General features: G+C 39.2%; 1 protein-coding gene across 1 annotated transcript in view; it reads right to left on the bottom strand.

Annotated features, from left to right (window-relative positions):
* LOC764665 overlaps window positions 1-16,824 on the bottom strand; it is a 102,061-nt gene that overhangs the window by 63,490 nt on the left and 21,747 nt on the right. Inside the window, exons 12-30 of the mRNA XM_030978512.1 lie at window positions 15,429-15,593; window positions 14,844-15,034; window positions 14,184-14,272; window positions 13,421-13,534; window positions 12,424-12,504; window positions 11,483-11,873; window positions 10,759-10,877; window positions 9,849-10,037; window positions 8,979-9,223; window positions 8,191-8,414; window positions 7,591-7,790; window positions 6,715-6,840; window positions 5,569-5,769; window positions 4,402-4,486; window positions 3,573-3,761; window positions 2,978-3,085; window positions 2,021-2,215; window positions 1,459-1,572; window positions 214-406 (exon numbers count right to left, since the gene is read on the bottom strand). Coding sequence (XP_030834372.1) covers window positions 214-406; window positions 1,459-1,572; window positions 2,021-2,215; window positions 2,978-3,085; window positions 3,573-3,761; window positions 4,402-4,486; window positions 5,569-5,769; window positions 6,715-6,840; window positions 7,591-7,790; window positions 8,191-8,414; window positions 8,979-9,223; window positions 9,849-10,037; window positions 10,759-10,877; window positions 11,483-11,873; window positions 12,424-12,504; window positions 13,421-13,534; window positions 14,184-14,272; window positions 14,844-15,034; window positions 15,429-15,593 — 3,219 coding nt within the window. The remainder of the gene's footprint in view (window positions 1-213; window positions 407-1,458; window positions 1,573-2,020; window positions 2,216-2,977; window positions 3,086-3,572; window positions 3,762-4,401; window positions 4,487-5,568; window positions 5,770-6,714; window positions 6,841-7,590; window positions 7,791-8,190; window positions 8,415-8,978; window positions 9,224-9,848; window positions 10,038-10,758; window positions 10,878-11,482; window positions 11,874-12,423; window positions 12,505-13,420; window positions 13,535-14,183; window positions 14,273-14,843; window positions 15,035-15,428; window positions 15,594-16,824) is intronic.

Here is a 16,824-nt window from a genome sequence, read left to right as displayed (position 1 = left end):
GTTTGGTCGGGGGACTAGACCTCCCTACAAGACCACTGTCAGGTGGCTATCTCATCAAATCAGCTCTCAATTATCATAAGAAAAAGGGAATATTGGGGGACCAACAGGCACCGATTAAGCATTGTTTGCTATTTAGAGGGCACAAGTAGCTATAAGTTGTGCAGTGGGGTTTTAGGTATTTTCTTGATCTCTTTGAAGTTTGTCATTACATACCCAGGGTAGCAGAAGGTATCAGGCTCTACCAAGGCAATGGTTGTGCAGGCGTAACCGGCGGTACAGTCGGTACAGTCGGTTTCCTCATTCTGCCCAACAGAGGGATTGAAGGTGCCAGCAGGGCAGGCCTGGGGTGTGTCGGTACCCGATGGGCAGTAGTAACCAGCAGGGCAAGTCTTGCATTCCGTTTGAGCTGCAAAGAAAATCAAATATTTCATCTGTAAAGCCCTTTGAGACAATGTGGACAACATTTTCAAAACTATACCCATGCAAAATTTATCTGGATAAATCAAATTAATTTAGTGTAAGATACACTAGTACAATGTGGCTACTTACATGTATTAATGACGAAACATTTATCCTGCATGCACACAGACATTGAGGTGCAAAGTCTATGGAGATGGAATAAAGAACTCCATTGATGTTGATGACATGACAGGCTACTGTGCAGAGTGAATGGATGGTTTGGCTGGTTTCCAAATTTACAATCAGCGCGTTTCTACAGGTAACCCCGAAAGCAATGGTATAATGTACTGGGGACCCGTTTCACAAAGCCTTTTTGCAATGACAAATGACAAAAATCAGTGACGAATCTGCTGATAACCAATCAGAAGCAAGGATTTCAGTAGCTTATAACAAAAATTGACATTTGTCACTGATGACTTGTGAAAGACTTTTGAAATGGGGCCAGGAGTAGACTCAGAAAAAGTAACCCCTATCGGAATGTAACCAGTTGGTTTCTACAGAAGCGCAGTTAATAGACTTTGGCGGCCTTTACCAGACTTTAGGAGGTACACTTAATGTCTGGAAAGTGAGCAATGCGCACAGTCATGCTTCGTGTCCTGTGACCTATACCTAGTGCTACAGTTCAGAAACATTTCTACAGAACTTGGAAGGCGAGCACACCAAGAAACATCCACCTCTGGAGACGGGTACGCAATTTCATTAAAGCTTATCTGTATTAGTCTATAGGAGGGATTAGAGCACCATGCAAGGTCACTGGACAGGTGGTTATCTAATAAACTCAGCTCTCAATTAACATAAGAAAAAGAGGATCATCGGGGACCAATGGTCACCAAATTAGGGATTGTTTTCTATATAGAGGGAGCAAGTAGGACAGCGTGGCTTTAAGGTAAACGTTATGATCGGATTATGTGGAAAATTCAGGAAAAGTTTGAAAGGCAACATGTAGAGACGCCAAAAAATGCCTCCAAAACAATACACTGCAAAGAATGCAAGACTTACATTCGGCTCCTTCCACTTCTGTGAATGTACCATCTGGGCAAGGGTAGTCGCCACCTGCCCCAGTGCCCTCAGGACAGTAGTAACCCTTGGGACAAGCTCGTGGCAAACTGGTACCTGAGGAACAAGAACAAGAACAGGACAGTGTCAATGTGAGGGCCTGACTGGAAAAAAAGAAATTGTGCAGGCATCAATAAATGGAAAAAGCATAACTTTATGTATGTATAAAAGAAAGCCCTATTGAACATGGATTCTCACATTTTGTGGTTAGGCTCAGTGAAGTTGAATTCAAAGCCCTAAAAATAAACCAAATGCATGAAAAAGAAAGGGCAAAATGTCTGCACACAGTACGTCCACATGATCACATTGTGTTGACAGCAGGAATTTAAGACAGGGAAAGAAGCTTTTAAATCCTTGAATTTGCAACACATTGAGATATGACCAGCGCTCTTTAACCAGTGCTCTTTAACCCACATCAGTACAGAGTCCCTGTTTTATATTAGTTACAACTGGTATTTAAAGAATTAGTTAATATTTTCATTGCATACAGGGTGGAATGCCTTACCTGCAGGGCAGTAGTACCCAATGGGGCAGTTTGAACAGTCGTCTTGACTCGTAAATCCGAGGTCCGTACCATAGGAGCCGGCCTCGCAGGGGTGTTCGGTGGATGTCTCGGTAGAGAACTCACAGAAATACCCGCGGGGGCACAAGTACTCCACAGTGGGGGTCCCAATGACAGGATCCTGAGGACAGAAATAACCTACAGAGAGGGGGAAGCAGGAGAGAATAGAATTTGAAGGGGGGTGCAGTATGAGGGGGAGTCTAATGTCGATCCCTGAATTAGCATATCAAGATGATTTTGATCAAAAGGAATTGAGTTTGTTTAAATTATTATCATTAATGTTATCATCATCAGCAGCATCATTAGCACCATAATCATAATCAACACCACTCTCTTCCTCTTCCTCCTACTTCTTCCTCTTCCTCTTCCTCTTCCTCTTCCTCTTCCTCTCCCTCTTTCTTCTCCTCCTCCTCCTCCTCCTCCTCCTCCTCCTCCGTCGCTGCCGCCTCCTCCTCCTCATCATCACCTTCCTCATTGAAAACTCTGAACTGTTTAAATTATAGACAGGGTATTCTCCAGTCACTACTTAAGATTACGTAGATGTCGACAGCCATATCCCATAATGCTTTACCATCTGGATGATGATGCTCGGGTACAGAAACTGGAAATCGCCTATGTACGCATTCACCAAAAGATTACCCAATTGAAAATACAATACAGCAGTGGTAGCGATGTCAGTGAAACTCCTTTAAAGCCCCACCGCACTAGTTTGACCAGGAGGAATTAGACCTCCCTACATGGTCACTGGCAGGTGGTTATCTCATCAAATAAGCTCTCAATCAACATAAGAAAAAGGGGATCATGGGGGACCAATGGACACCGATTAGGCATTGTTTGCTATATAGAGGGCGCAAGTAGCTATAAGTAGGACAGTGGGGCTTAAAGTATGGCGGGTCTCACCTTCTGGGCATGCAGCACACCCTTCCTCTGCTGTGGCTGCGTTGGTCCTGTTCCCATAAGTACCGGCCGGACACGCAAGCTCGTTAAGTCCATCTTCACAGTAATAACCTGGAAATTAGAGTAACAACAGTATGAATGATAATGATGATGATAATAATAATCATAGTAACAATAATAATAATAGTAATAGTAGGTAGTAGTATTAGTCATAGTAGTATTAATAATAATAAAACTAACAGTGATGTAATAGCCTGGAAATTAGAGTAAAAATAATATTAATGATGATGATGATAATGATAATATTCATAATAATAATAGTAATAGTAATGGTAATATTAATGGTAATAATAATAATAGTAATACTAATAGTAATAACAATAATAATAGAGATAATAATAATAGTAATGGTAATGGTAATGGTAATGGTAATGGTAATAGTCATAGTTATAATAATAATTATAGTAATAGTAATAATACTAATAATAGTAATAGTAAAAGTAACAGTAAGTACCCATTTAAGACCTTGGTGGAGCGGACCAAGGTAGACATGACTATACTCTTATCATAACATAAAATCAACAAATAATTATATTACCTTGTTTACAGAGTCCTTCTGTTGGTGTGCGGCTGGTCGATCCTTCTGAGCAAGCATAGCCTGGATCACAGGTGTCGCAAGCTGAGCTAGACTGGTTGCTATAGTAACCAGCATCGCAGATGACAGGTGCCGCATCCGCCATCGGGCAGTAGTAGCCAATGGGGCAAGGCGTACAGGCCGACTGCAAACCTGGACAAGAGAGATGACAAATTTGAGCTTAATTTTGTGCGCTGAACTACATCATATAGTATTATCTCTGTCCAATTTTGTCAACTAGTAGAACAGAGCACCACTACAGGTAGGTTGTCGCATAAGTTGTTTAAAAAAATATACTGATTATTGAGTTTATTCAAAGTTGAAATATCTTGTTTTAAAGGTTTAATGAAAGTCATAATTTGAATTTTGTGATTGGTGCATTTTGAAATACATCTTTTTCTTCTTTTGTTTCCTCTTCTTCTCCTCCTTGTCTTGTTCTTGTTCTTGTTTTTCTTCTTTGTCTTCTTCTTCATTTCCACCCCGTGTCTATGATTGGGGCTTCCTTATTGTTTTACGGATTGAAAAGTGCTCTTTATGTTTTTGTATGTTTCGCCATATATCTCATTTTAATTACATTTCATTATGCTACTGCAATTTATTTTTGCAATGTAATGTTCATTTATTAATTTCTGTAATTGATTGCTCTACTTGAAATGTTTTTATTTTTTAAGACTTGTATGTCCTTTATCAGGACCATGATGAAAAACAGCTTTGCTGATCATGTTCATATCATGTATAAATGTGTTTCAATAAATAAATAAATGAATAAATGAATAAATATAATGATCTTTACCTTCACTGTAATATCCATCTGGACAGGTTTCGGGTGAAGTCTTTGTGTCATTACAGAACTCTCCTGCAGGACATGAAGTACATTCCTGTATAGCAAAATAACAACAAAAATTAAGATTACATCATGTATAGAGTCAACAGAAACAAATCAAACCAGTTTTCTTCTAAAGGTGAATGATTACTTGGCTCATCTTATTATTGTTGTTATCAATTATTTGGCGTCACTTGTGCCTGCTTGGGAGGTAAAAAGCAACGGAATCAATGTGACTCTCGGGTCTCTCCTCCCGATATAACTGAGTATAGTTATTTATAAAAAAAAACCCATCTCCATCATCACCATCATAATCAACACCACCTGGTTCGGGTTAGGTTTGTATATCAAAACCCTTGAGTTGAGGGTCAACTGAATGAACCACTACACAATGTCCAATTACACCTCCACAAGAATATTCTCCTAAAGACCAGAGGGGTGTTTCACAAAGGTCCTAGGTCAATCTTAACTCTAAGTTGGACTTAAATATTATGGAGAGCCATGTGTAGCTTTAAAATGAAATATATTAAAAGGCAAAAAATCAAGTATTTTAGACTTTTTATAAATTCCACATAAATAACATGAAACCTCCTTTAAAATAGAAAATATGAATGATTTGAATCAAAATTTTATGCTTTTTTAAATAACTTTTACAAATTATTTTCAAAGATGCCAACGACTTTCCATAATTTTTAAGGGCAATTTAGAGATAAGTCCAACTTAGGATCTTTGTGAAACACCCCCCTGTTCTTCATTTGTGGAATCGGCTTTAACTGAACATCATGATGATGCCCAGGGCAGTTCACTGTTCCCCCTGGCATCAAAGCTCTGCCTGGCTCGGAGCTACCTTGGAGGGATTGGGTAACACTCAATAGACTGCGAACTGGGGTAGGAAGATTCAACGCCAATATGTACCGTTGAGGACTTCGGGAATCACCGGCATGCATTTGTGGTGCAGATGAGCAGACGGCAGACCATGTCATCTACAACTGCCCTGTTCTCAAACCTCCTGACGGGATGACTGATCTGTCAAGCCCAAATGAAGCACACGTCAACTGGCTTACCCAGCTTCAAGAAATAACTTGATATATGATACTTCTACCTCATACGAAAGAAGAAGAAGATAATGATGCTTACCGTTGAGCCTGCTACTGCATAGTAGCCTTCTGTGCATGACTTCTGGTATGTGCTGGACGTGTAAGGGCAAGCCTTTCCAGCGGGGCAGATTGTACAGCTCTCTTGACCACCTCCACTGTAGTAGCCCTCCTCGCAATCAGCGACGGTGGAAGAATCATCACGGTCTGGACATTCCTTGCCGGGCGGACATCTTGTGCAAGACTGGAAATAAGAAACATAAATATATTACAAAACCTGTGTCGGGAGACCTCTAAAGTGAGCCCAAAAGGTGGTATTTTTTAAGAGGTTCAACTGAATTAATTTACAATTCTACACCTTGTTAAAGATCGGTCATTTTCATGGCAAAAAATTTACACAAAGAGCGAAAAGTCATCACAATCATCATCACCATCATCAGCATTATCAACATCACTATCATGATGATCTCCACCACCGCCGACACTGTCATCACCATCATTATTATTTATTATACAACACCTATGTGGATCCTTGTCATTTGATTGGAGGATTGTTGGTCACATGATATTCAATAAATGTTATATTGCACGACCGTGCATTTTTGGTTATATGCGCCGTGCATTTTTGGTTATATGCAGATACCTCTCTGTCGTGCGTGTATCCCTGCGATGACGCGAAGGCAATCTGAATGTAATCGAGAAGGTTTGGCTCCATCTTTAATTTATCTTTAATATAAGGAGTAAAGCATAATTTGTTGATTAACGTTCTATTGGATCTTCTTCGATGTTGTATAAAACAAATAATGAAAGTTTTTCATTCGTTCAATAGTGCAAATAATTTCATTCGTTGAAAGATTAACGTTAATCCTATTCAACTCGGCTGACGCCTCGTTGAATAGAATGTTAATCTTTCAACTCATGAAAATATTCGCACTATTGAACTCATAACCATTCATTATTTGTATATTATCTCCACCATCATCATCACATACATACATACATATTGATATTTATATAGCGCCTTTACATAAACATGCTTAAAGCGCTTTATATCACCAACATCAACACCTCCACTACCATCATCAGCATCCTCATCTCCACCACTGCCATCACCATCACCATCATCTTCATCATTAACATTGATATATCTGTCACTATCGTGCAATTATCATCAGCCTCCTGGACCTACCTGTGCTCCAGCGTCAGAGTAGTAGCCAATGCCACAGGGAACGGAGCTGTTGACCGATGTGGATGGACATTGGTATCCTGCTGGACAGGCGTGGCACTCAATTAGTCCGCCCTCAGAGAAATAACCCTATAGGATCAAGATGGCTAGAGTTAGAATATCATTTTAAACTGTTGCATTTTACAGTCGAACCTGTCTATGAAGGCCATCCAAGAGGGACAGGAAATGTCGCCACTGTACACAACACACATTTTTCCTAAAAGGATACAAGATAGGTTACTACTATAGACAGGGGCATTTAAAGAGAGATGGCTGCTAAGACAGGTTTGATTGTATATACATAACTCTTTCTCACTCTCAATTCCCACCTCTCTTTCTCCTTTCTCTCCCTGCTTATATTTCTATCTTAATCTTGTTTCCTTCTTTACCAAATGTAATCTTATTAATAACTGTGACCAGTACTTTTATTACCATGAATCATGCTGTAAGTCATTGTCTGACAAAAATTATACAGGTACATGCATATGTACCTATATGTAAGTTAATAGGACATGCATCATCTAAGCATTTTTTCATGTAATCTTAACATGATATATAAGGCAAAACAATAGGATATTGAAATTACACCATTGATTTCTTGAAAATCTTTATGATTGTATTCATTGTTATCCTGATAAGCTTCATCTCTCCTGGGACATTTTTATTTTACATCGAAAATACATTATTTTGTAATTATTCACTTTTATCCTATGAAAGGCTGACCCAAGACATGTTTCAAATGTTTAACATAACATTTTGAAATACAATTCAAATTACATGACACAACAAAAATATACTAAATATTTTGTTTCAATAGAATTAGGTTGTCAGTGAACTTACTGCACCACACTTTGCATTGCCGCTCCCGTCTGCCAGCGGGCACTGCCAGCCGGCGGGGCACGTCGTGCAGTAGGCTGCCCCCAGTCTAGCGTAAGCTCCTTCAGGGCAGGAGGCTATGTAAGCATCGGTCGTGGTGTTTGGACAGATATAACCGGGCTGGCAGATGGTACAGGTGGATTGGTTGCCAAGAGAGTAGGAGCCTGAAATGAGAAATGGGAAGAGACAATTTATAATCGGAAGAAGGAGGAAGAGAAGGAGGAGGAGTTGGAGGAAGAGGAGAAGGAGGAGGAGGAGGAAGAAAAGAAGAAGAAGAAGGGAAAGAATGAATAGTAGGAGGAATAGGTAGAAGAACATGATGATGACAAAGAAGAAGAAACACATCCTCTGGCAGGTCATGAATTAGAAAGGAAAGTGACAGACCAATACAAAATATTCAGAAGTTTAAACAAATTTAAAATTCATATAGTTTGTGATGTTATGAATTTTGGTTTAAAACCTGAGTTGGCATTCAATGAATCTTGAAAACCTCTCTTTAGTAGGCAAACTCTTTTTTTTAAAAAGAGGTTAAAACTGTCATCAATAAGACAACTAGAAACGAACCTTCAAGGCAATTCACGGCAGCTGTGGGGTCAGAGGTCGAAGGGCACGCCTGGCCCTCTGGGCACGGGGTACAAGACGTCTGGGCTGCCACTGAGTAGTAGCCCGGTTCACAGGCGGTGGGGGCGTCGTCAGTGTTGGCACAGGCATAGCCAGCAGGGCAGTTGATACAGGCGGTGGAGAGGGCCAAACTGTAGGATCCCGCTGCGCATATACCTGGCGCCAGTCTGACAGGGCCAATCAGAAATGGTCATTGAGACTTATTGAGTATAATGCGCTATATAAGAATCTACTTAAAATGACAGTTAATCCTGCTTTAGCGACCTGTATAGAAAGACCACTGTCTATAAAGACCACAATTTTATTTCCCCTTGAACATAGCTTCTCATTGAAACCTGTACTAGAAAAGACCACCTGTCTATAAAGACCACATTTTTTTGTTTCTCTTGAACATAGTTTTTCATTGAAACCTGTACTAAAGGGAACATGTACATAAGGACCACCTGCCTATAAAGACCACTTTTCATGTTTCCCCTGAGTGGTCTTTATATACAGGTTTTACTGTATCATAATATTTTATATTTCTATGTCACACTAACAATCTTCAAGTATTTCGGGATAGAAAAAACATTAAGGTAAAAAAAAGGGGTTGGGAGTATTGAATTAGAAAATCTAATCTAACTGATAAAATAGTGGTAACCTATTGATAAGAAGATAATACAATAATGTGAGCTAATTCTTTAGTTAAAAGTCTGAAAAAGGGGCATCCCCAAATTTCTCATTCTACTTACGATGGATCAGAGCAGTACATGCCAGCCGGACAATCAGAGCATTCCGTATGGCCCCTTGACCCGTTGGTCGACTGACCGAACGCACAGGCCACAGGGGGCTGGTCAGTGAAGGGGCAGGCGTACCCAGAGGGGCAAGCAGTGCAGGTGGCCTCGCTCGCAAGGCTGTACTCTCCCTCAGTACAGTTAGCTGTTGAGCCGAGGGAGCAGCTTAAACCGGCAGGGCACAGGAGACACATTGGAATCATCTGATAAGAGGAAAAGAGGAACATAATTATAAAGGCTTGTTCGCACATGGTTCAGGCAAGCATGATTGCATACTGGATGTATAGAGTGGTGAAGTGTGATGTCATAAAAATCTATTTTTAGAATTTCTCAATGTTTTCTTCATTTTTCGAAAGAGCATCAAAAATTATGTCCAAATGTCAAAAACCAATTTAATATGTTAAGTATTGGCTGAGATATGACCATCTGAATAAATATATGTTCTTTTGGGAACTCAGTGTTATATGCTCTGGCTCCTAATGGTTAGGAGCCAGAGCATATGCGTTTTTTGAAGAAGAAGAAAAAAGTGTTTTTGCCCAAATTAATTAAGAATAAAAAACGACTTGTGGGAGCCTGATTATAGATCCAGGTACAGCTATCCTTCTTTGATTTTAATGATATATTTTGTTCATAAGTTTTAGATTTGGCGTTTATTGCGTTTTGCAATGAAACTGTTAATTTCTCAACATGTTTAGCTCAGGACTACCATATCCACTATCGCAAGCTGTTTGAGCATTCAACTAATGATCTATTTATATAATATCAGAGGGGTGATTGTCAGATGTTGGGTGACAAGGCTTTATCATCCTGATGGTTGAAACCAATTACCTCAGGACTGTAGTATTCACTGTCGCAAGCCGCTGGAGCATCTGCAGGGTCGAGGCAAGACATTCCCTCTGGACACGGTGTGCAGGAGTCGTTCCTGGCCGAAGAGTACGTCCCGTAGGGGCACGGCTGGGGAACGTTGACAGGGTCAGGGCAATAGAAACCAGCTGGACAGTCAGTGCACATTGTTCCCTGGTATATGAAGGAATGGATTTTTATTATAACAATAATATGTTTTGTTTACCCTACCCAGGGTAGCCTCATCAGTGTAATAATGATCTATTCGAGGGCCCTGTCATCATGTAATTACCATGGCTTTAGCCAAGCTACTATGACGAGGGGCTCAATCATTCAAGAATTTTTTTGTATCTACCTGCAAACCTTTCACAGCAAGAATTAGGAATCTCTCAAGGCAAAATTACAAATACATGTACAGTCTATTTTTGATACTTTTCCACAAAAGCTCCATTGATCACACTCAAACAAATACATGTATATCAGTATTTTGTTCAACAGAACAATAACCAATATATCAAATTTCAAAAGGCATGATTTATATATAAAGACAGCATTCAAACATATTTTACATTGTGTGGACATCCCCCTTGAGTGAACTTTATTGGCAATTGGTCTTTATGTACAGGTTCCTTTAGAACAGGTTTCAATGAGAAACCATATTCAAGGGAAATGACAATGTGGGCTTTATAGAGAGGTTGTCTTTCTAAACAAGCGGTTGCGAAAGCAGGTTTGAATGTAGTATAACCCTGGGTTTAACCCAGCTGCCCTCAGGCATTTAAGAGCATTCAAGGAATAAATTCCTACCAGGTACTCATCTACTACCCCTGGGTGGAGAGTGGCGTATGTAGATTCATGTCTTGCCAAGGAAGGAATGAATGTAAGAGGACATCCTTACCTCTCCCAGTCCACTGTATGTTCCATTGGGGCATGTAGCTGGTAAATCGCTGGCTACCAGACACAGAGACCCTGTTGGGCATGGGGTACATGACGAAGCCTGCTCCAGGCTGTACATTCCTGTTATAGAGAATTGAAAGAGCGAGAGGGGGAGGAGGGAGTGAGGGAGTGAGAGAGGGGCAGAGAAAGGGAGGGTGGGAAAGAGAGGGAGATAGATACAGGGAGTGAGAGAAAGGGGGAGAGAGAGAGGGGAAGGGAGGGAGGGAGAGAGAGAACGAGAGAGAGGGGGGAATGAATATATGAATTATACTACTCATATCACAACTTAGGACCTGTCAAGTGCAGGACTACACCAGACTACAAACTTTCTAACATAAAAAATAGTAATATCTTGTACTTTTTAAACCGTAATCTTTATCATTCTGGATCCCAAATGACTGACAGAGAGCACAAGGAGTACAAATACACACAATGACATGTAGTTTCAATATCTAAAAGCCATCACCTTGCATCTGACATGCACACCTAAGTAACTTCCATGTACCATGAGGGCATGGGGTAAAGATACTAGTAATGTCTTAGCTGCATGATTTTCATATCCCTCATCATCTTTCAACTTGCACAAATGTGTAAGTTATTTACAAAGAGTACAAGGTGCAGAAATATGTACCTCTGATTCCTTTACGGCATCATCTTGCAACATACAATTACACTAAGTGACTTACCAAGTGGACAAGGGGTACAGATACCCACACCCTGCGCCGCATACGTCCCTGCTGTGCAGTTCCTCGGCTGTATCCTAGCCGACCCGTTCAGGCACTCCTGACCGGCCGGACAAATGCTGCAGGACGACACGCCCTCCTCGCTCCACTGCCCCTCCGGACATACGCTACATACCTGCTGACCGCTAAGACTGTAGTAGCCGGGGTCACAAGCTGTCGGAGACCCGCTGACCGAGAGGCAGGAGGAACCACCAGGGCAAAGGTAACAGGTGGATTTGCCTGTGGTGTCTTGGTAAGTACCGCTGGGGCAGGCTTGGGGGTTGCCCAACGGCGAGGGGCACATGAATCCCTGGGGGCAGGGCAGACAGTCGGTGCCGTTGGAGTACTCACCGACCTGAAAGAATTCGGACACCATGATATGAATTCTAGGAACAGAATCTAATACTTTGAGTATGAGTGTCAGATAAAAATGAGATCCCCAGCTATGTTGCACATCCATGTATGTTACACACCTCATAATTTAGTACGAGAACATGTACAGTGTACATATATATATATATATATATCTGGGCCCTGTCTTATTAAGAGTTGCGATTGATCCTAATCAATTGCAAGTTCTCTAAAATCGATCGCCAGTTTGCAGTCCCCTATCTTTTATATACATAGTTGTGACTGATATCAATTACAAATAATTTGCGATTAATATCAACTGTTTATAAGACATGGCACTGATCACTGTATTAAGTCAATGCCTTACTAGAAACAAATCAGACCAAATACTAAGTAAAAAGATACTACGTTAATTCTACCTATAGAATTAATTATCATTTTACACAATAAGAATTAAGATACACATATTGCGTACATGACATAACAGCCTGTACAAAGGGAAATACACCAAACTGTAAACTGAAAATAACAAGAGGAGACCGACAGTGACTGACCTGACATAACCCTTGACCTGAAGACCCACATGCTTGACCAATAGGACAAGACGCACAGCTGGTTGACCCACTTGTTGAAAACTAGAGAGGAGACGTATTTAAATTGGCAACAACAATTATCAAAGTACTTTTGGCACTGGATATCATTACATACAGGTACACATAGTTGCTTCAAAAGAAATAATCCTATTCAAGAAAAAACAATCTTTGCAATACATACACAATGTATTTTATTCTGTATATTTGGTTTTCATGCTTGTTTCTTATGGTATATCATAATATTAGCTTTACTATTACATGCACTATTTATAAGCTTTATTGCACATAACCGTACCGAAAAATGGGTTAAAATTGCATAAATTTATAAACAAGCAAGAGTTAACTCTCTTTTGTCCTTTTATGTGGGCCTTAACATGGGTTTTTTCCCCATAGATGCTCTTTAATCATTAAACTTTTTAATGTCCCAGACATCTTTATCATTATTTTGTGTCAATAAGTCAGTTAATTAATTATAATTATTATTATTTATTTTATTGGAGGGGGGGGTTGGCGGGAGGGTATTTTCTTCTTAAGTCTTTAGTCTACTTTAATAAAGCAGAGGTGCACATGCAATCACATATAAATTTAAGCAAAAAAGGGATGTGGGTTCAATCACAAAGCATCTTCAATTTGATTCTTTCTTTCTTTCTTTTCTATACTTTAATTTTAGATTTTTGTTTTAAACATATTAGCAATTCAAGCTGTGCACACAAACGTAAAAAGAAATATGTAAAAAGTGTATCTTGCTGTAAATTTGAATACGGTAGATGAATCAATTTGTATATTTTTTTTAAACAATTCTTTTACTAGACAGTATCATCTGTTTGGCGCTAGATGGGCATTAACTCTGCTTCATAGTTTGAGTTTATGCCTTTTTGACGACAAACAGACGATATATCTCATCAAACAGGTACATGAGCGTAAGGTATGGTTAGTATTGGAGCATTAGTAAGCTTACAAAGCCAGCCTCGCATGCAATGGGTTCTTGGGTATTGTTTGAGCAGCGGAAGTTAGCGGGGCACTCAATACAGCTCGTCTGGGTCGACGCGGTCTGGTAGGTCCCTGCAGCACACTGTTTAGGGGATAAAACATTCCATTGTTAAAAAACAATCTTAAGAAATATCTGTTTAATTTAGCTTATAATTGGTTACCATAACCTTGCATGTCTGTACCTTTCCTATCGCACTTTGTATAAATGTATCGTGTATGTATTTCTTCTCTTGCACAAGCTGCGCCTTGAGCATTTGACTGTCAAGTGGATTTGGCGCCTTATAAATCATATGTATTATTATTATTATTTTTATTACTATTATTTTAATAACGATAAAAAACAATAAAATTGCAATGTATGTAATCTCTTTGTACATCGAAGTAAAACAGTTATTTTATCTGCATTTAGTAAAAGCAAAATAAAAATGTTACATTATCATAGATCCTTTTAAAGGATTCTTATCCTATTCCATTATTAGTATTATTTTGTTTAAATGTTAATCTATTTATCTATTCTTCTTCTTCTTCTGTTTCTATTAATTTGTAATCTTTATTCATTTAATTATTATCATTTTTATTTTTAATGTTTGTTTTGTTTGTTTGTTTGTTTGATGTTTTTGGGGGAGTGGGATGGGGGTTGGGTGATTTTTTCAATGTTTGATGAGGGGAGGGAGGGGTGGGAGAACTGTGCCACTGTAATTGGGGACTATCAAACTACACGTATGACTAACCGTGATACATGTCTCTTGTCCTGTCTGATCTGTGTAGTAACCCGGAGGACAGGCCTGAGGAGCCTTCGTTTCGTCAGCACACTGGTAACCTAAAAATAAAAACACATAAAATAACATATAAAGCTATGGTAATAATTTCCAAAGCTCTTTGGAAATGCATAGAGACGTTATATAATGTGATATACGCTATACAAGAACCAAATAATATTATCATTATTATTATTATTGTTATATACTTTTATACATAAATTGTCATAGTTTCACAATCAAAAAGGTAGTTTTACCTGTGAAACTGTCGCCTACTTGTTGCTGCATGCATCATCAGACTGACGTCTTATCGCCGCTAGATGATTGTGAAACCTTTTTGATTGTGAAACTATGAAAATTCAGTTCATGGAATTACTACCAATCAGATGAACCTCTTCAAGGAGCATGTATATATTTATTTCGTTTTATTTTCATGAAAATTAAGAAAAAAATTTCAAATCTGCAGTCTTTGGGTGGGAGAAGGGGGTGGATCAACGCAGAGCACAGCACATCATTCATTCTAATTGTACTACACATGGTAAATATGGTTCTGATATACTCACGATGTTACGTTCAGAATGGAGACACAAAAACATGTGTTTAAAAAACATCCAAATGTGAACGGATTCTTACCCATTGGGCATTCAGTACAGTTCGCATTTCCAAGAGAATCTGCATACCAGCCGGCCGAACACACTGTGGGAGCGCTAGACCCGTCGTACGGGCAGTACGATCCCTTAGGACAGTCTTCGCAGGATGTTTGTCCAAGGCTCGCATATTGACTGGCTTGGCATATGATCGGTTCAGCATCAGTCGTGGGGCATCTAATAAAAGTAAAACGCAAATAAGGGAATTTTTAAAATTCATTTTCTGACACTTGGTACAGTGTGATTTAGGTGAAAAAAAATAATAATCTGCTTAAAATGATTAGAAGACCTTTAGTTTAGCATATGATCGTTTCTGCATCAGTCGTGGGACATCTAATAAAACGAAAATGCAAAGAAGTGAATTAAAACTTTCCAATTTCTGTCACATGGTACAGTATGACTTAAGAGACCAAGTTATAATCAGTTTAAATGATCAAAAGGCCTTTAGTTTGGCATATGATTGGTTCGGCATCAGACGTTAGACATCTGGTAAAAATAAGGGGCTCGATACAAAAAAGGGTGTGGCCATGAAAGTGGTCTTAAAGAGGGTGTAAAGGGGTTCTATATTTACCTGTATCCGGCGGGGCAGATGGTGCATGTGGAGTTGCCCCCTAGGGAGTAGTACGTCTCTGAACAGGGAGAAGGGGTTGAGTAGTGGTCAAAGCATTCAGACCCAGCCGGGCAGACCATACAGCCAATAGCATTGGTATCGTTGCTGAATGTCCCATCAATACATCTAGATTGGAAAAAGCATAGGCATACATGTACATGAATAATTATTGATTTTAATAATAATAATGTTTTGTTTACCCATTGTAGCCTCATCAGTGTTGATACCATTCTCCCTGATGGCCCTCCAATTACATTATAACTCCGGCTCTAGCCAAGCTGCCATGCAAAGGCGCTCAAGTGTTTAAGAAATTTCTTCCTACTGGGTACCCATTTGCCTCACCTGGGTGGAGTGTGGCAATTGTAAATTAATGTCTAGCCAAAAGACATGATTTTGTGCATTCGTCACATAATTGCATCATTACAGAAACAACCATGCTGACTACATCACTACTGGTTTGTGATGAAGTAAATCACAACAATCATGTATACCGGTATTGAAGTTAAAATCACTCGACAAATCAACCAAATCTTGCAGCAGATTACAAACAATGAAAGCACTGGACCAAGATATGTTTACACTGATCCAAAGGAACATTATATTATCAAAATGTGGTCCCAAGTTGTAAACCTATTTCAAGTCTAAATCTACATGTACATGTACACATGAATTTGAAATTATAAGTGAGCATTATTTCCCATTCATGAGCAATCCTTTTCCTTGGGCATTGCCATTACGATATCATTTTACAAGGGCAAAAAAAGAAACGAGAAAGCTTAAAACTATCTTGAGCTCTGGTATGGAAACTTGCTGGAAATCATCTTTAATAAAAATCACAATTCTCATTTGCAAATAGTAACCTGTGTTAGTGCCTGGTCTACCTTGATTTCCTTATCTTTCAATTCTCATTACTCAGCCCCTATACATTTTCTACCAAAATCGTTTGGCACATGTCATTCATTTGTAATCTTGAACATTCAGTGTAAGTTTTGTTGGATTCTGTGAGAATTTATTTTTTATCATTACCAGAACTCAAGCTTATCTTTAAAACTTGCTATGCAATAACAAATGATCAATTTCTATCAAAAATTTGCTCTCAGCCGATAAAATGCCACCATTTTAGTAGCTCATAACAGTTATTATAACTTTTCATTGATAACAAGTTTAATGAAACAGGGCCCAGAACTCAAGAATCTCTTATAAAGCAAAAATATGGATACAAAATTGTTAATAATACTACAGTCAAACCTGCCTTAGTGACCACTTGTACAGAAAGACCACCTGTCTTCAAAGACCACATTTTTTGTTTCCCTTGAAAATGGTTTCTCATTGAAACATGTACTAAAGGAACCTGTAC

The sequence above is a fragment of the Strongylocentrotus purpuratus genome, unplaced genomic scaffold (genome assembly GCF_000002235.5).
Source record: "Strongylocentrotus purpuratus isolate Spur 01 unplaced genomic scaffold, Spur_5.0 spur5_scaffold_1, whole genome shotgun sequence".
NCBI classification, from domain to species: domain Eukaryota; kingdom Metazoa; phylum Echinodermata; class Echinoidea; order Camarodonta; family Strongylocentrotidae; genus Strongylocentrotus; species Strongylocentrotus purpuratus.
Note: the sequence above shows the minus strand (reverse complement) of the source record. Positions and strands in the feature narration are given on the sequence as shown.